Here is a 17,421-nt window from a genome sequence, read left to right as displayed (position 1 = left end):
CTATCTGTTGCAATGAAAAATGTATCTGTTTTTATACTGAAATCTAGATGCTGTTTCCTGTGCTTTTCTATTTCTGGAATTTGATATCTTCATCACTAACAGTACCTGTTATGATGTATGGTGGGCAGATAAACAGTCTGAATTGTATTAGTAGTCGAGTCCTTTTGATTTAAGTTAGTCTGCATTTGCTGTTAATTATCACTGATAATGCAATGAGGCGTCAGCTGAGCCTCTGGTGATGACAGAATCGTTCTAGGGCTTTTCAGCACAAAGATTTGGCGTTGTTTTCCTTTCTGCATCGTGTTTTTTCCTTCCTCTTTGCTTATTTTCCAGATTGCATGGTGAGATACTGAGCTTCCGAGTGCCTGAAAATCATTTCCAGGTTTTACCGTATTGCAGTTAACCCTGGGCTGTGCGGTGGGCAGCAGAACTGGAGCTGGGCACCGGCCCTACAGCGAGGCCTTTCTTTGGAGTTTCTTTCTTTGTCGTTTTGTTCTTCCTCGCCGGCGCGGTGACATTGTGTCCCAGACACTTGCTGTTTTGGGGACTGGGCAGTGCATTTTCGGCGTCTCTGTTACTTCGTGCTTGCCAACTTGGCAGAGTGCTTTGTAACTCCGGGGCTGGCTGCAGGGGTGGGCGGGCTGCGCTTCAGCAGAGCTGGGGAGGGCAGACCCCTTCCCGTTGCCCCCCTTATGCCAGGTCTGTGTCCTGCCTGGGGGCTGCCCCCGAAAAAACCTGGTGGAGGAGTGTGACCTGCGACTGCTCTGCCTGCCTGGGGAAGGGCATTGGGCAAGAGCACCCAGCCTGGAGCTGCCCACCACTGGTGGGGCGCGTGTGTGTGGTTTGGTCTCTGGCCAAAACGGTTCGTTTGTGTGGTCACAGACCGCTGAACAGAGCAGCTGCCATTCAGAAAAAGGCTCGGGGCTGCTGGTGATAGTGTGAGGCTGGAAAGTTGCTTTACCCACCCTGTGCAGGGTCAAAGCATCTTTCTGTGCAGGGATGCAGCTGCGGAGCGCTCTTGCGCTGGGAGATGTCTGTGGTGGACGGAGGCAGGCTGCCCAAGCTTCCCGGGCTGTGTGTTTGCGAAATGTTCCTGCTTTCAGTGGGGGGGAGCGGGACGAAGAAGGTGAAATTTCAACCTGAGTCTTGACAGTTCTGGCCTGATAACTGCATTGAATTTCGGTCAGGCAGGGCGGCAGCTGCGTCTCCTGGATGCAAGCAGGTTTATCTGTGTCTTACTCAAATTGCATTTTGAAATTGCTATCGCGGGGACCGAGTGCACCAGCCCCTCCGGCTGGGCTGGAGCGACTGCCTGTCCCAGCAGTGTCCAGATGAGGCTTTTGGGGACAGGTGGCCATACGCCAGTGCTGTGGCTGGCATCATTGTGTTCAGAAACACCCAAACTGTCTGTGTTTGTCTTCTTGCCTTGAGCAGGGTAAATCCAGTGCCACAGTGGTGTTTGCATGGTGTGGGTGCTTCACCCTGGCTCATCTGCGAGTCTGACAGTGCAAATCTGCGCCGCTCTGGCTTCTGCTGGGTGAGATGGCCACCACCCCCACCGTGTCACTGGGTGACGGGTCTGTGCTTAATCCCAGGGTAATCCCCTCTTTTCAATAGGGACAGTATGGCAGCACCACACGCTGTCTATTCAGTAATAACTAGACTTAACAGGAACTAGAATTATTTCCAAGTCTTTCCTTATTCCAGCCGTGTTGGGTCACATCTTGAATTTAAGGCTAAGAGCGTTTTAACCAGCGGTCATGAATCTTGTCATGGGAGCTTTTCAGGGGTGGTTGCTGTGTTCAAGGTTCGCCTGAAACTTTTGATCTGTACCTTGAATGACAGTTTGAGGTTCAATTAGTCATATCTGCACTGAGGGAGGCGTCCCTGTGTGCTGGCGTAATGATGTGAGTCTGGCTTCTGGAAGGAACACAATAAATTCCTTGGGTTACCCACTATAATGGAGTGAAACAGTGAAACTGTTATGCTCAGATGAAACACAGTAGTGACCTAAATCACGCTCAAATCACAAGTCAAGTCACTGGGAATTGCATCCATTTTTCAGTGACTAATAACCAGTATCTTCAAATAACTGAGGAAATAGTCTGTAAATGTGTGTAATACTTCAAGCAGGGGTAAAAATGGGAAAACACCATATTTGAGTGGTGCCGGGTAGGCAGTTGTGCAGAGTGAAGTCTCCTATTAATGGTGCAGGTGGGCAACTGACATGTCACCCATGGGGCTTGCTCCTCTCCTGGAGATTTCTCCTCCAGCCCTGTCCGTGCTGGCCTGGCAAGCGGTATGAGTTGCTCCTCCTGCCGTGCTGGCTTCCCCTGGGCTGCACACCTGGGGACTGTCCTGCTGGAGGCTGGCCTGATGCTGCACCGGCGGTGATGGCTGCTCTGGTGGGTCAACGTTCCTGCTGGCTTCTCTGTCTGCCCGATCCCCACCACCTCCCCTGCGCCCCTTCTTGAGGCTCCCGAGCTGGCTGTTGGTACCCTGCAGTGCAGGTTTGGCAGAGTGGGAGGAAGGAACGCTGCCTCCGCTATCGGAGTACACTTATTTCTCATCTAATGTAATTTAGCAGCTTATTTGCCCTTTAGACTGTTGCTGCATGGGAGTGATGAATGAGCTGTTACGAATTGTCCATGCTGGTGCTTATGCAGATCTCCTGAGGGCTCCTGCCTAATTCGGAGTCTCTTACTGGGTGAGCAGCCTCAGGGGGTGACTCTGGCCTCTAGTGCGTACCCCTTCTCCCATCGGCTGGCATCTGTGGGGGCTTCCTACAGCTCTCTGCTCCTCCGTCCTCTGTACTCAACACCAGTGTATCGCCACCTTGCTCTCGGTGCCCAGCATTTGGGTATCCAGACACTGGTGTGTCCTGCTGGCAAGGTCAGTGTGACCAGAGAGGGTGCTCATGCCTCCCTTGTTCGTTGGGCACTGGCAGAAGATGACTTTTTGGTCACTGGTGACAGGAGAAGAGTTCCTAAAACTCGACCCCACCTGAAGTTTTGTCCGTTGTTTTTTTGAGGCGGAGCCCACAGAGCAGAGGGCAGACCCCACAGTGCGCGAGGTGCAGCTCTTGAGGCATGCTCTGGCTGTTAGCAAGAGGTCAGCGAGGAGCCACCTTGTTGTGCCGTGTCTGGAGGCATGAAAAAGTTCTGGGTTGTGTCACCGGCTGCTGTGTCCAGCTGTCGTGCCCTGGTGTCCCCAAGGACGACTGTCCCCAAGTTTGTGGTGTGTCTCTTGCTGCTCCCATCTGTCCACAGCTGGCAGAGGACTGTGACCACAGCCGAAAGGAATGGCCGCAGGTGGGCACCGGCCTCCCTGGCCCACCACTGACCTGGCTCTGCCCTTCCACCTCTGCTCGGGAAGGCTGTGGGGTCCCCAGCCTGCAGTCATCCGGCTGGGAACGCAGGTGGGAATGCCTGTCTGGTGGGTGGGGGCACACTATTTCCAGCTTGGACAGTTTCTCCTCTTTTCAAACCTGAAATGGCAGTAACTGCGTTGTTTTGAATTGTCACGAGAATACCAGTCTCGGGTTTAGCCAGGCAGGTTAGAGCCGGGCTCGTCCGACAGTGCTGGAGAGCTGAGGTAGGGCAGTGTCCTCAGAGAATTCAGCTTGATCCTTGCTTCGGTCTGACACGCCAGCAGCAGTGCAGGTCATGGCAAGCTGCAACACAACAAGAAGAAAATATTGATTCTGGTGTGTTGTCCTGAAGCGAGGACAGCAGTGATCAGCTGGGGAGGTGAACCCATGGCTTACCTGGGTCTGAGGTGCTACTTAGGGTTTTGGTTAGAGATTCTGGGTGTGTTACGTGGCATTGGAGGAGGAGCGTGCTGAGCTCCTGAACTGAAGATCATGGAGGTGTTGGTGAATGATGTGCACGGTCGTTCTCAGGTTGGAGCAGCGCATCTTGACCTGTAGCCTTATTCTAGATAGAAGCAAGTTAGAGAGTCATTGTCTTGTCTTATAAGGGCATGAATACATTAGAGGCTTCATTCTGTGCTCTCCCTTCTTTCCCGAATGGTAAGGATTCGGGAAACATTTGTAATAAATTAGTGCTGATTGATGAATGGACCTTCAGTGTGTAAGTTTTGATTGGTTTCTGTATTGGCCAGACACTTGTAGACCACACAGCACTGCCTTAATGTTATCAGTGCTCTTCAGAGGCACAGTTTAATGTTAAGCTCAGAACAGTTACTGAATTTGAAAATGGTTATTGCAGCAATCACATGCGTATTTCACAGGATATCTGAGCGGGGCTGGTGTGAGATGCGCTTTGATGCTGAGGACCGTGGTGCTTCTCAGTTTGAGCTGCAGTGAGCGGTGCTGGGAGAAGCAAGTGAAGCACCTGGTGTGACGTGAATGATGATTGAGATCCTGCCCTAAAAAAATACTTGTGGCTGAAGGTCGGTAGTTATTTTGTTGGGAGTGTGCTGTGATAGCGTTGTACTTAGTAGGCTTGGTGTTGTGGTTTAAACCCAGCTGGCAACTGTGCACCACACAGCTGCTTGCTTACACCCTCCCCTCCCCTGGTGGGATGGGGAAGCGAATCCGGGGAAAAAGGTAAAACTCGTGGGTTGAGATAAGAACAGTTTAATAATTGAAATAAAATTAAATATGATAATAATAACAACAGTTGTAATGAAAAGGAGAGAGAGGGAAAGAAGAATAAAATCCAAAGGAAAAAAACCCAACCTAACCAAGCGATGCACGGTACAGTTGCTCACCACCTGCTGACTGATGCCCAGCTGGTCCCCAAGCAATGATCTGCAGCCCCTGCCAACTTCCCCCAGTTTATATACTGGGCATGATCTTCCATGGCATGGAATACCCTACTCTGGTCAGTTTGGGTCAGCTGTCCTGACTGTGTCCCCTCCCAATTTCTTGTGCCCCTCCCCAGCCCTCTTGCTGGCAGGGCCTGAGAAACTGAAAGGTCCTTGACTTAGTATAAACAGCTCAGCAACAACCAAACCTGTCAGGTGTTATCAATGTTGTTCTCACATTAAATCCAAAACACAGCATTTTAGCAGCTACTGAGAAGAAAATTAACTCTATCCCAGCCAAACCCCAGACAGCTTGGCCTTTCTGCTTGAACTCTGTGGTGGTGCAAAGAGGCCTTCCCTGGAGCTGGAGGTGTTTCCTCCTGTTTGATGTGAGTCGGGGGGAAATGTTCCACTTGTACCTTTTGTAATGGCAGTGACCATACCTGCCACCCCCCACGGTGTGTGTTCTGCACCTCCCTGCCCCTCGATGGGTGGCAGTCTGTCCTTCCCACCGAGAGGTGGATGGACTTGGGACAGCCCCGTTCCTGGGGTGCTGGGAAGCTGCAGCCGTGGTGCAGAGCTCTGGGTGGACCTCACTGAGCCCCTTCAGGTCCTTTTCCACCCCTTGTGCTTCATCCCAGCAGGTTCAGGCAGTACAGAATGCTTCCGTGCTTTCACAGGCATTGTAAAGTGAAGAAACAGACCTTTTTTTCCAGTTAGCGCCATGTCCCCTCTGTTGAACCCCCCAAACCCCCTCCCCCACTGCAGAAGGGCCATCTGTGTGACCATGGAGCAATGGGAAGGATTTTTTCATTGTTGCATCAAGTTGGCCAGTAAGAATGTGTGAACGCAGGCCCTACACCCTGATTTATCCACTGGGTGATTTGGAGAAGATCGTAAAAGTCATAAAAACTGCTCATAGGAGGTGGGGGGCTGAGGTGCTCCTGGCAGGGGCTGCTTCACCCAGCTGCCGGAGGGTTTGCTGGTTCCTGCTGAGGAGGAGGTGCCATGTGTCCCCCTGACCCTCTGAGCCCCATCCAGCCGGGGCCTTGCGCTGCTCCTCTGTTTGCAGGATTGGAGATTCCTGGTGTGTGTGTGTAAGCTTATGTGACCCAGTGGCCATTCCTGCTAGCAGTTTCAGGGCGCTGCACTGATCCGTGTGTACCTTTGCAGAAGCCAGGCATTTCCTCCTGCCGGGAATTTCCTCCTGCCCAGTGATGATTCTGCCTAACTTTACAGGTATAGCTCTGCTCTCAAACTCCTGGGCCACCCTGAAATTCTCTTCTCTAACTATTCTTAGCAAATTTATTTTTTTGTTCTTTTTTCTTAAGTGGGGCTGAGCAGTGCCCTACCTTAGGAAATCCTTGCTCTGAGTGGAAATGCAGCTTATTGATGTTCCTTTTTAATTAGTCTTATTGTTGCAGTTTTATTCAGGGTGAGCTTTGTATTGGTAGACATTGTCTTCTAGATGCCCCAAAATCATACGTGTTAGTGGAGAAGGAGCTTCTGGACTTTTCAGCGTCCAGCCATGGAAGGATGTTTGTACCCTCTCAATTTTGTCACCTGTGAGGTCCTGTTAAGGAAGAGGAACTGGGGAATAGGGTTAGGGCAGGACACTACACCAGAAGTTCCTTGGCGAGGTGGGGTAAGCAAAGTGTGTTTGGAAAAAGTTACTCTGAAATGCTTTTTTGTTGATATTACAAATTACGGACTTCCTTGGGAAGGGAAGACAATCAGCACAAGTATACTGTGGAATTAATAAACTTTCTGTCTGTTTTTAAAAATGAAACCTTATTTGATAGATTTACAAAATTAAAATAATTTTATATTTGACACTAAAAATGTGTACCTAATTTTGCCAGATTTAATTGCATTAACTTTTGTCATTCAGTACTAATGAGATCGCAGACATGTGAGAAGGATGTTAACAACTGGTTTTATTAGTTTCTTGTGGTGATGCGTACCCATATGTTATTAATTGGCTGCTGTGTTAATTATAACATCCAACTGATGACTTGAGGCAAATAAACCATAAGACTGACCTGCGTCCATACAGGCTGGGGGGAGTCACGAGACAGATGAAGGCAAAACTTTTTTTGAGATGTTGCTATCATTAATGAAATCCATTATCTGGAGGTGAAATATTGTTAAATACATCTGTTATCTGGAGGTGGGAAGTGGCTTGTGGAGTGGAGGGGGCTCGCCCCAGCGCCGGAGCTGCAGGTCCCACAGCCTGGCAGCCAGGACTAGGGGGGCATTTTGAACTGCACGTTCCTGGAATGTGGCAACACACGTGGATCTGTTGGCTCTGTCTCTGCTCCAGCCCCCCCCAGTCCTGTCCCCAGGCTCAGCACAAATGGCCGTCACCCTGCCTGTTCGAAGGAGTGTGTCCGTGCCACCAGTGGGACTATGGGTGCCAGCACCACTGGCTTTTAAATCATGGAATCAGCACAGAATCATGGAAGGGTTTGGGTTGGAAGGGACCTTAAAGCCCACCCAGTCCCACCCCCTGCCACAGGCAGGGACACTTTCCACCAGCCCAGGTTGCTCCAAGCCCCGTCCAGCCTGGCCTGGGACACTGCCAGGGATGGGGCATCCACAGCTGCTCTGGGCAGCCTGTGCCAGCGCCTCGCCACACTCACAGGGAAGAACTTCTCCCTTTATATATAATCTAAATCCAGCAAATGTGGGCACTGTTCGCAGAAGAGGGGTCGTGTGTAGGCTGCTGGACAGCTGAAGTCCCAGCTGGACTTACCTGGACCCGGTGAGGTCCCTGCTGGCCCCACGTGGGTAGGTGAGAGCGCAGCGCTGCTGCGCAAATGCTCTCATCCCGTTGGGATGCAGGCAGTGTCTTCAGGGAGATGCTCTCTGCGCAGGGCTTCGCTGGGGAAGGAGGTGAGTGAGGGAATGGAGCTAAGAAATAGGTAATACTAATTTGGCTGTTGATTTTGACTGACATCTTGTTTTAGCCCTAGAATACAGTTGTCTTAAGCTTTTTTTTTTTTTTTTTTTTAAAAAACAGTTTAATAGTGCTTTGCAGACTTTAGTTCTCTCCTTCGTGCATATTTTAGAGATGGCATCGTCTGATGCCAAAGGCTGATATCCTTGGTTTTATGATCAGCAGCTTTGGGTGAAGTTCTGCTGTTCCTGGGACAGAACACAGTGATGTGCCAAAGCCAGCGGACACACCACAGGAATAGGTGGTGTGATGGAGAAGTGTCCTTCATCCGGCATCGGACACATGGTGCTCATTGCAGCGGCGTGCTTCCAGGGGTTATTGGGACACAGCAGCTGGGACAGCTATCTATACATGTGTGTTGTACTTTTTAGGTCAACATCCCCAGAAACTTAAAGCCTTTTTTTATGTTTATGGCTCGGAGGCTTAGTCTGAACCTAATGCTGCAGTTACAAATTACCTGCCAGAGCATACCAAAAGCCATTTACTTACCCGGCTCACGATTCTGCCAGCGGAGATGACTTGCAGGGTTGAGCTCGCCCATGGGTGCTGGTGCAGCCACGCTCACCGGGGTACGGCACCATCGCCCTGGGACGAGGGGGCTGGATTAGCTGGGAGGGAGGGACAGACGGGTACCCAAAATAAAGGACACAAAATATCCACAGCCCCTTCTCCTGGCTGTCCGTGGGTGCCTCCAGAGAGAAAACTGAGGTTTTGTGGCCCCTGGGGGATTTTCAGTTATTTTACCATATAAAAAGTAACCTTCAAATGCTTTGCCTGTGTGACTGGGTATGTAGAGAAGAAATAGGAAGCTCTCTGTCTTATTTGGGTGAAATGTGTTCTAGCATTTTCATTAGCAATCTTTGAAAGGGAACACTACCTGAGTTGGCAATTTTTTTCAGACTACTCAACAGATTTACAGTAATCTGCATAATTTTGTGTTTTGCTGCAGTAATGTAAATTATTTTGGTCGACCCTTTCACACCACTACAGAGAAGAATCCTGTGCTGGATATCTAATCCTAGTTGGGAAAATTGCACATCCTGGAGGCTTTTACCTGCGTTTTGATTATCCCAGTTGCTTGACTGCAGAGCAGAGGCTTTAGGACAGCTGCGTGTGCAAGGCTTGCCAGGTGTGATGGTTTTATTCTCCTTTTCAGTGAAGTCTGGTGTTAGGTTCTTTCTGCTGCACTAATTGGGTAGTTTGCTGCAATCTCTGAGTGGTTTGATGCAGAGAAAAGGTCTTTTCTTTCTCTTGAACAACTGCATGGAAAGGAGTCGCTGTGGCAGAAAATTGGTGCTGGAGCAAGTGAAATGTGGTGGAACTTCCAACCAGGCTGATGGGGTGATTCACTCGCTAGACTCCATTGCTAATTCTTAGGGGATGGTCTCTGGAGATTGTTTTGCAAGGAACAAAGATGTGCTGCTTTATTATGCATCTCTGCTTCATAAGTTGTAAAACAGGCCCTGAAGAGCTTTTGTGGTTTTTAAAAAAATAAAAAGATAGGGAGATTCTTTTTCCATGTGAAGTCCCAGATTTTCTCCCCTGGAGAATTTATGCAACTGCAGGCGAGGAGGAAAGCGGCACTGAGACACCAGTGGTATGCTCTTGTGCCGTGGTCCCACTGGTAATTGCCCCAAACTGGCAAATCTGGATTACGAGATGGTGGGTGTCTGTCTGCGGCCACATTGAAACCTCCTCTGAGACAGCATTTTTGAAACTGGCTGGGGCAGCACACCTGGAGGCTGGTCATGCAGGCAGAGAGCAGGCGAGAAGCTGAGGAGAAAGGCGTTGGGAGCCTTATAAATTGGCTTTGCTGCCAGAAAAGCTGTAATGCGGAGCCATGCTGTATCCTATATCCAACTGCTTAAAAATCTAGGTGTTTTGGTTACTGTTGATATGTGCTTTTACTTGTATTATGCTTTGGAAAGGATGCAAAGAAGACAAGTTCTCCCTCAGCTCCCATGTGAGTGCTTTGCAGAAAGCATTCCCCAGATGCCCACATGCAGCCCACAACACCAGACATGATGTTGCTGCAGCAGCAACAGTGAAATAGTTGATTTTTGAGACCAGTTTATCTGCTACCGCTCTAGAGACTGATGCTATAGAAAAATAAAAATGAAATGGTGAGGTGGAAGCCTGGCTGGGTTCTCTGTACTCGGAGGAGCTTGTTTTGTCCTGCTGGGTGCAGCTCAGAGGCTGGTGCTGGCAAGTCATGCTCCTTCTCCTGAAACATCTCCCTGGGCTTTGTCTGCCAGCTCCTGCCTTCAGCTGCCTCTTGGTCCTAAGCGTCTGCTCTGCACGTTCTTGCTGGCACAAGCGGTCCTGAGTTTGTCCTGCTTCGTGGTCCATGCTCCTGTCCTGTCCTGCGAGAGGGCATCCGGGAGCATCTCTGAGAGTTACCCGAGGAGTGTCCTGGCTGTGTGATTTGAGAAGCCACTGGCACAAGCTGCGCCAAAGCTGGAACATGTCATTGTTAAAATAATGAAAACATAAACACTATGATTTGAAAAAAAGGTCTGCAGGTTTGGAGCTGAACTTCTCTGCAGGACGGCAGTGTGACGCTTTCATCTGCTGAGTCAGGGGTAAACATGCCTGCTTTTGGTAGCCAGGTACAGCACTCAGCGACCAGAGGCAGATGGTACCAGTCCAGCATCTTCCGTGTGTAATCTTGATTCCTTATTTCTTCTGTAAGTGTATTCTGTGTGTTTAGCCTTAGCCAACACCTGCTGAAGTGGTGTGTGAGCCCTCACGGTATGAGTTTCCTCCATCATTTGGCCATTAGAGCAAGCGTGAGGCCGCGGGTGTCCAGGGAGCCGTGCCTCATGGCCGTGCAGCTCAGATTCCCAGCTCCTGGCATTCCGCACACCTATACATCCTGCCTGGCCTGCAGCTGCCCAAGGCCACCAGAACTGTAAAATGGCAAACATCAGCCAGGGTGGATAAACAAGCAAAGCAATTGTTTTGAAAATCACTGAGAAGGAATCTTTCTATTTAAATGGTGATTCTGGCTTTTCCTGCAGGCTGTTTGTTCTAGAGTTCTGCTTTCGGTTTTTGTGACCGGTGGGACACGCTGATTTTACAGCTGTCACTGTTTTGCAGAGTATCGTTGCTAGTCCTTCTGACAGCTGAAGTGATCCAGTATTTTGGTAGATGTTTATCTGAGTATGTAGTGTAAGTTTTAGACTTCAGATCTTGTTTTTGTTTGCTAGAAAATGGTGATTGACTTCTGTTTTTCATTGACAGATGATTTTGTGCTTCTGCTTTCTGCCGGTTGTGTTTGGATGAAAAGTGGAGTTTGGTTTTGTGTGGAAAACTGGCGTCGTAGTTCTTAGTCACAAACCTTCTGAGTGCGGTGGGTGTATTCTGCATGCAAACCCAGTGCGTCGGCACGTAAAGGAGGGTGATGATTTGTCTGTTTGTCGGCTGGCAGCAGAGCCTGGGGTTTCGGCATGTGTCAGCCAGACGCTTTCAAAGTGCCCTTGGTTCTTCGTGCGGGCTGAGGCCTCCCTGCCCCTGCAAGTGCTGAGCCCTGCTCAGCGTCTGGCTGCTGCTGGGCTTCATCTCTGCGTCCATCAGCTCGAGGGTGCCCTTCCCCAGCTGCACTCTGTGCTGCCGTTCAAGGCAGTGAAGGCAACCTTCTGTTCGCGTCTGAGTATATTCTTTCACAGAAGCCAAGCACAGCAGCAATCAAAACAAAATATTTCCTGCACAATAAACAGAACTACTGACAAACGGGATGATGTAAATGCCAAACATGCTTCATTTTAGAGACCGCTGTAAGGACAATGCCGCAGTGTTGGGCTGGGCGGTGGAACTTGAACTGAGCAAGGCAGTCAGATGTCTCCCTCCCTTCTTAATTGTATTTAAAAGCAGTAGCCTGTTAAAGGCATTGCATTTGAGGAGGGACTATTAGTATAGCATTACCTTTTAAACAATTAATAATATATCATTGATTTAGATGAAGTTTATACTATATTGCCTGAGAGCTCTTTTCCTTGGGTTTATTTGAGAGGAGGCGTTGGGTGTGGGGGGAAGATCCCAACAGACTTCACTGTGATTTAAGTAACCCTGAGGGTCCCAAGATCCTCAGGCTTAAGTTCCTCACGTCTGTCACCTTAGTGATGCTGTAAAAGAATTGTTCAACATGGTTAGCTTCGCCAAAGCAGAGAGGTGGTATCGGGCACGGCAAGCTTGAAATCTAGTGACACATACTGAAATTTAAATGTGGATGAATGCTTACGTTGATAATGCCTTGAAAGCCTAATGACTTTACCACCAATATTTTGTGCTTGTTAGCATCCTGGCACAGGCGCTGCTGCAGTGGATGCCCTGAAGTCCTGACAGAGGGGTGCCAGGGATGCAGTGGGAATCCGGTGTGGGCAGATGGTCTGACTCTGTGGCTGGTGGTGGGTCACCAGGTCCTCTTAAACCCTGACAATAAGAAGGGGCAGCAAAGCAAATTATAGCAGAAATGGGTTGCCTGGTCCTGAGCATGTAATGCAAGAGGCTGGGAAGCTGTAGGTACTTTCTGATATAATGGAAAAAAGATGAAGCAGATAGCAATTAAAACAGATGTGACTGCACTAAGATCTACTTCACAGTTGGTTTTTTTTCTCCCCCCCCCCGCCCTCAAGCTTTTAAAAAACTTATAAATTGGGTTTATGAGTCCAGTGTGTCTATTAAAAACTGAAAAGTAGAAGTTAACAGTGGTTGTGGCATTGTTTGTGATTCCTGTTTGGCAGCTGTAAGGGATGGAATCACCTTTTGCTGGCTCCTGAAGAAAAAGGGCAGTGGAGGTGAATGGGGACCGACCCCTTGGGCTGTGAATGGCCCTGCAGAGCCTGGGGTGCTGGTGTGGAATGAGACGTCTGAGGTTTGAACCATGGGTCTGTCTATCTGCACCGGCTGTGTTTAACTTGCTGTGTATCTCCTCTCTGTCCTCAGGCGTCCAGCACCGGCACCAGGATGAGCGTGGAGGCAAGCAGCAAGCCCCTGAAAGTGGGCTCCAGGGTCGAAGTCATCGGGAAAGGGCACCGTGGTACCGTGGCTTATGTCGGTGCCACCCTCTTTGCCACAGGAAAGTGGGTCGGTGTCATTCTGGATGAAGCAAAGGGCAAGAACGATGGGACTGTGCAGGGCAGGAAATACTTCACTTGCGAAGAAAACCATGGCATCTTTGTGCGGCAGTCACAGGTACGCTTCCCTCTGCGGTGGCCTCGGCTTGCTGGGCTTGTCTTGGGCTTGCATGGCTCACGGGTTACTTGGTTAAATAGAGGAAGGCAGCCCTTTGCACCCAGGTGGGGAGAGATGAAATAAGTTTCCTTTTCTCCCAGAGTGAGTGATGTTTCTGGGACTTTCCATCTTCTGTCATGTGAGGGAACAGAATGATCCCAAATGCAACCAGAAGCCTCACCCGGAGGCTGTGCTCCTGCCGGAGCTAGGACTTGTTCAGTCAGACACACAGTTTCTCTACATGTTTCATTGTGTGTCTTGATTATCTCAATTTATGGGGGTTATCATGAAATATTTTCAGATTAATTGGGTGAAAAAGGTTTGGTGAATTCCAGAGAATGCGGAATGGTTTTAATTTGCTTCCAAAATGAAGAGTAATGTCTCAGACTTACTGGCTGCATCATCTGTAGCAGATGAAGTTGGGGGCCAATATCTGTGTGCTTAGCTGGAAGTCAGAGAATTTTAATTGAATAATGTTTGCCTTAAAGTATATAAAATGCATGACTCTGGTTTAGTTGTTGAGCTTTCGCTATTCATGTACTGTAGATAGGAGCTCACTTAGGTACAAACTCTTCCATTTTAATTTCCTGGGTGTAATCTTCAAACAGCACAAGTGCAGGAAAGTGCCACTGCTCTTGAGTCCTGCAGCTCGGTGTGCTACAGGCACGGTGTCACGGTGAGAGAGATCCAGCTCCCTTTTCTCCTTCCCTGGCACAAAACAATTGGTGTAAGTTCCACCCTGCAGCACCTCAGCAGCACTTCAGCAGCAGAGAGCAGGGAGCTCCTTTCCACTTCCACAGACCCTTCTACTGCCCTGCCAGACATGTTGGCTTGCTTCCAGGTGGTTGGCAGTGGGCAACTGAGGAAGTGTGGGGGAAGCTGAACATGATATAAGGGGGTTTAGGAGCAGGAATCCTGGGGTGGATCCTGGCATCCTCTGTCCTGGCTGTCAGAAGGGCCCTCAGGTCATGCGTGGTCAGAGGGAGTGGTGAGGGCTCACCGATGAGAAGTGAATGCTCTCTGCTGGCTGTTTTGCTGGGACTCATGGACGTGCCTTCCTTGGTCTGTTGCTCAGCCTCACCTGCCAGCTGGAAAAGTACATAAGCAGTTTACAATTAAAAGTTTTGGTCTGCAGGACCAGGACATGCTGCTCCCGGATGGGGTAGCTGGAGGGGAGGAGCTCAGCAGACAGGGCAGCGTTGTGACACTCCAGTGCGGGCAGACAGGGGTGGGTATGGGGGCAGTGACTCTGCTCCAGGCCCCTGCTGGGGCACACGTCTGTCCCACGGTGCTGGCGTGCCAGGTCAGCATTGCTGTGCTTGCCTGATGCCTTTAGAGGAGTTTCCATCTTGTCTGCCAGCGATGGCAGGGTGGTGGTGGAAAGGTCCTTGTGTTTAGCTTTGCCATGCGGTGCATGGGGGTCAGGCTGAAAGGTCCTCTGTCCTGTCCTCTCCTGGGAGCCATGGGCTGGGTTGCAGGGGCCAGCCTGAGGGCGCTGCGTGCGGGAGGGCTGGGGCCTGACGGCTGCCTCTTGCTGTGCTTCCCCTTTCTCACTTCGGTTTTGGAACAGTTGGGGTCTTTGTTCTGCATGTTCCCTGCTGAGCAGTACACAGTTTGCTTAAAAATAAGCTGCTTTCCCATGGTGATGGCAAGGAGTTTGTCTCTGCCCACTCTCCCCTGCAACAGAACAAATTGCTGGCGTGTGTGTGTGTGGAGAAGGTGCACCAGTGCTGGTAGCACTGACTGTCTCCCTGACAGTGACATGTGTGGAAAGATGGATCTGGGGGAGCGCAATTTTTGAGAAGCATATCCAGCATGGTTTGCAAATCTCAGTAGTTCCTCCGCCTGCCTCATGCAGCAGCTGCCGAACAGGCACAGGGCCGCAGCGCTGTGCTCTCCAGCCTTTCTCTCCAGTGGCTTCCCAGAGGATTTGCAGCACGAGGGCTGAGCGAGCCGACATGTCAGCCTGCAACAGAGCTGAGACCGGCGGAGGCGGCAGAGCAAGCTGCCCAGGGCGTGGGCAGCCCATCCCTTCAGTGGCCGTTAGAGTTTGGGCATTAATTTTTCAGGAACCAACTTTAAGATAAAAATGGGATAAAAACTCCCTTTCAGTGGAGTTAATGCTCTGCTTGTGCTCTCCGCTGTAAATCTGTCTGCTGCTCCCTTCCATATTTCACTTTTGGGTCTTCCTAGCATGGTGGGTGACTTTCCTGTGGTTATACACGGTGTCAGGCCGCTAAACGTTAATAAATCGTCTTTCTCAAGGAGAGGGAAGAAAATCATAAATGAAAGTTTTTTTGTCATTGCTTATGAAGCAAATCAACTGCATCAATACAGCATATCTTGCTGAGCACTTGTAAAATGTTTTGAAGAATTTCAGGATTAAGTAGCTTTTTGTTCTCCCCTCCACTTAAAAATATACCTCAAAAAATGGGCACCAGCAATACCAGGATCAACAGAGCCTAGCAGTGTTCTTAGTTTTTTAATTAATTTACTGTGTCATTTCAGCTTTAAAAATGTGCTGCTGGGGAAATGTTAAAGATCTTTGGTTGGGTTTTTTTTTTCTATTTCATGCAACTGTCGAAGTAGACCCCACAGAGGGGTTTGGCACTGTGCTTTATCTGTGCAGCAAAGTGCTCCTCTCCCAGGGAAGGATGGTGCCCAGGCAGTGTGCCTGCCCTGGGGTGTGGGTTGCAGCCGGCTTAGCAGAGGTGTGCGCCCCAGCAGCGCCTTGCCGGGCTAAGGGGAGCTCGAGAGCCAAAGGAACTGAAGTAATCACTGAACCATTTCTCAGTGTTGCCGCTGTACTTGAAGCAGCATCTCATGGGGGAGCAGGGTGGGTGTCTCTAGGTGAGGGTCACTAGCCAGTTTCGTGGTGGAGACTTATGTCCAGTAGCTGCAGGGATGTTAATGGCTGCTGGCAGAGTTGTAGTCCCGTAGCTGTGCCATGCTGTCCCCTGAGCAGCCTCCTGTGTGTCCCGGCCAGACAGAGGGGAGGGAAGGTGGCTTCGGCAGGGCTGGAGCCCGGCAGAGCTGTCATGAGCTGTGGGATTGAGCTGGGGCAGTTTCTGCGCAGGGTGCCATGCTGGGGGTGGGCTGTGGAGGGGCTGTTGCCTCTGTGCCTGACCCTCCCCTCTCTGCTTGTTTCCCAGTTAGCAGAAGGATGGAGCCCTGCTTTGAGCAGCAGTCAGCACCGACAGGCATTTCCGACCCAAGTGTTTGCTCGTTAACTTTTGGCAGCCTTAACGTTTTGCCTGCCGGGGACTTGTATTTGGGCTGGTAATTTTGAACATGAATATTTTGTTATGGTGTGTGGAAACATTATCCTTGATTCTGACGTCAAGTGGAGCTGCTTTTCTGCCTCTGCTTGGCAGAGGAGCTCATCAGTTTAAACCTGCTGCTGCAGCACATCCTTACGTTGTTGCTCTTCTCCACTCTAACCAGAAGCAAGCCCTGTTCTGGGTCCTGCCTCCTCCTTGTTGTTAGGTGTCTCCCAGCAGGGCTAGTGTTGCTACCTGAGTCGTACTTGGTGGGGAACCCCAAGATCACTCAAAATCCTACCTTCGGTTTGGATAAACTCCTGTGCGTGACCTGGTGTGACAGATCTGCTGGGATCCCGCTTCCACACTCCTCGGGGCTGGTTCTGTCATGCTGCTGTGTCTAGTGAGGCGTGAACACCAGAGCGTTGCCAAATCACCCCAAAGATGGGGTATGCTGGGCTGTGTCAGATGCTGGCATCCAAGGGGTACCTGCCTTCTTGCTTTTAAAGCTGTGGTTTGAGTATTCTCAGCATTGGTGCAGTTGTGGTTTCTGTGGTGTAATTTTGCTCAGTCTCCTTGCTGCTTTTAATGTAAGAATACATTCCTGGTCCTTGGGCATCTTCCCAGAATAGAAACTGTGACTGACAGGTTTACAGATTATTTTTATTTTTAAACTGAACTCCCAGGCTTAAGGTTGTCACAGAACGGATTGGGCAAACTCGGGTAGTGTTGAACTTCTGAGGTGAAGGGATGGTTCTCAGGAAGTGATCTAATCCTTTCCAGCCTTGTTTTCTATATTTATTAAGCAAAAATGTGTCCAAAAAATAGTTAACAAAGAGAAGCCCTAAACCTTCAACCCTTAGATAGCTTAACAGGGCTCAGACCTGAGAGTATTCCTGTTTGTGCCTCCTGGGGTTCCCCAGGGAGCTGGGCAGCTTGTGTGTTAGAAAAAAACCTCAAAACAAACCCCTCTGCTGGCTGTGTGGTGTTCCCAGTCACTGAGGCTGCTCTGTTTCAGAGAACAGCAGTTTTCCTTATGAACTGAAAGAAGAGTTTTAAATCAGCTTTTGCTAAGACAGCATGAAAACCCAAACCAAAACCAAAGAGCTTTCTGTCAAGTGTCAGTAAATTAAAATAACTGTCAGACCAAGATTCATGAACTGATTGCTGTGTAGAGTGATCACGGGGCTGTTAGAGACA

The 17,421-nt window shown here is 49.8% G+C and overlaps 1 protein-coding gene and 1 long non-coding RNA gene across 13 annotated transcripts in view; one reads left to right on the top strand and one right to left on the bottom strand.

Moving 5' to 3' along the window:
* Positions 1-17,421, top strand: part of DCTN1 (dynactin subunit 1) — an 84,482-nt gene that overhangs the window by 12,859 nt on the left and 54,202 nt on the right. For all 9 annotated transcript variants that reach the window (XM_037388914.1, XM_037388894.1, XM_037388883.1 and 6 more), the window contains one exon: positions 12,674-12,922. In XM_037388914.1, the coding sequence (XP_037244811.1) occupies positions 12,695-12,922 (228 nt within the window). In that variant the 5' untranslated portion in view covers positions 12,674-12,694. The remainder of the gene's footprint in view (positions 1-12,673; positions 12,923-17,421) is intronic.
* Positions 348-17,421, bottom strand: part of LOC119148588 — a 29,526-nt gene continuing 12,452 nt past the window's right edge. The window contains exons 1-5 of one of the 4 annotated variants that reach the window (XR_005104429.1): positions 8,219-12,667; positions 6,813-7,653; positions 6,123-6,343; positions 3,767-3,935; positions 348-3,673 (exon numbers count right to left, since the gene is read on the bottom strand). This is a non-coding gene — a long non-coding RNA (uncharacterized LOC119148588). Of the gene's footprint in view, positions 3,674-3,766; positions 3,936-6,122; positions 7,654-8,218; positions 12,668-17,421 lie in introns of those variants that run through there. The other 3 variants (XR_005104428.1, XR_005104427.1, XR_005104426.1) reach the window with 3 other exon arrangements.

Source organism: Falco rusticolus, chromosome 1 (assembly GCF_015220075.1).
Source record: "Falco rusticolus isolate bFalRus1 chromosome 1, bFalRus1.pri, whole genome shotgun sequence".
Taxonomy (NCBI): Eukaryota; Metazoa; Chordata; class Aves; order Falconiformes; family Falconidae; genus Falco; species Falco rusticolus.
The sequence above is the reverse complement of the archived record's forward strand: the minus strand, read 5'-3'. Positions and strand labels throughout refer to the sequence as shown.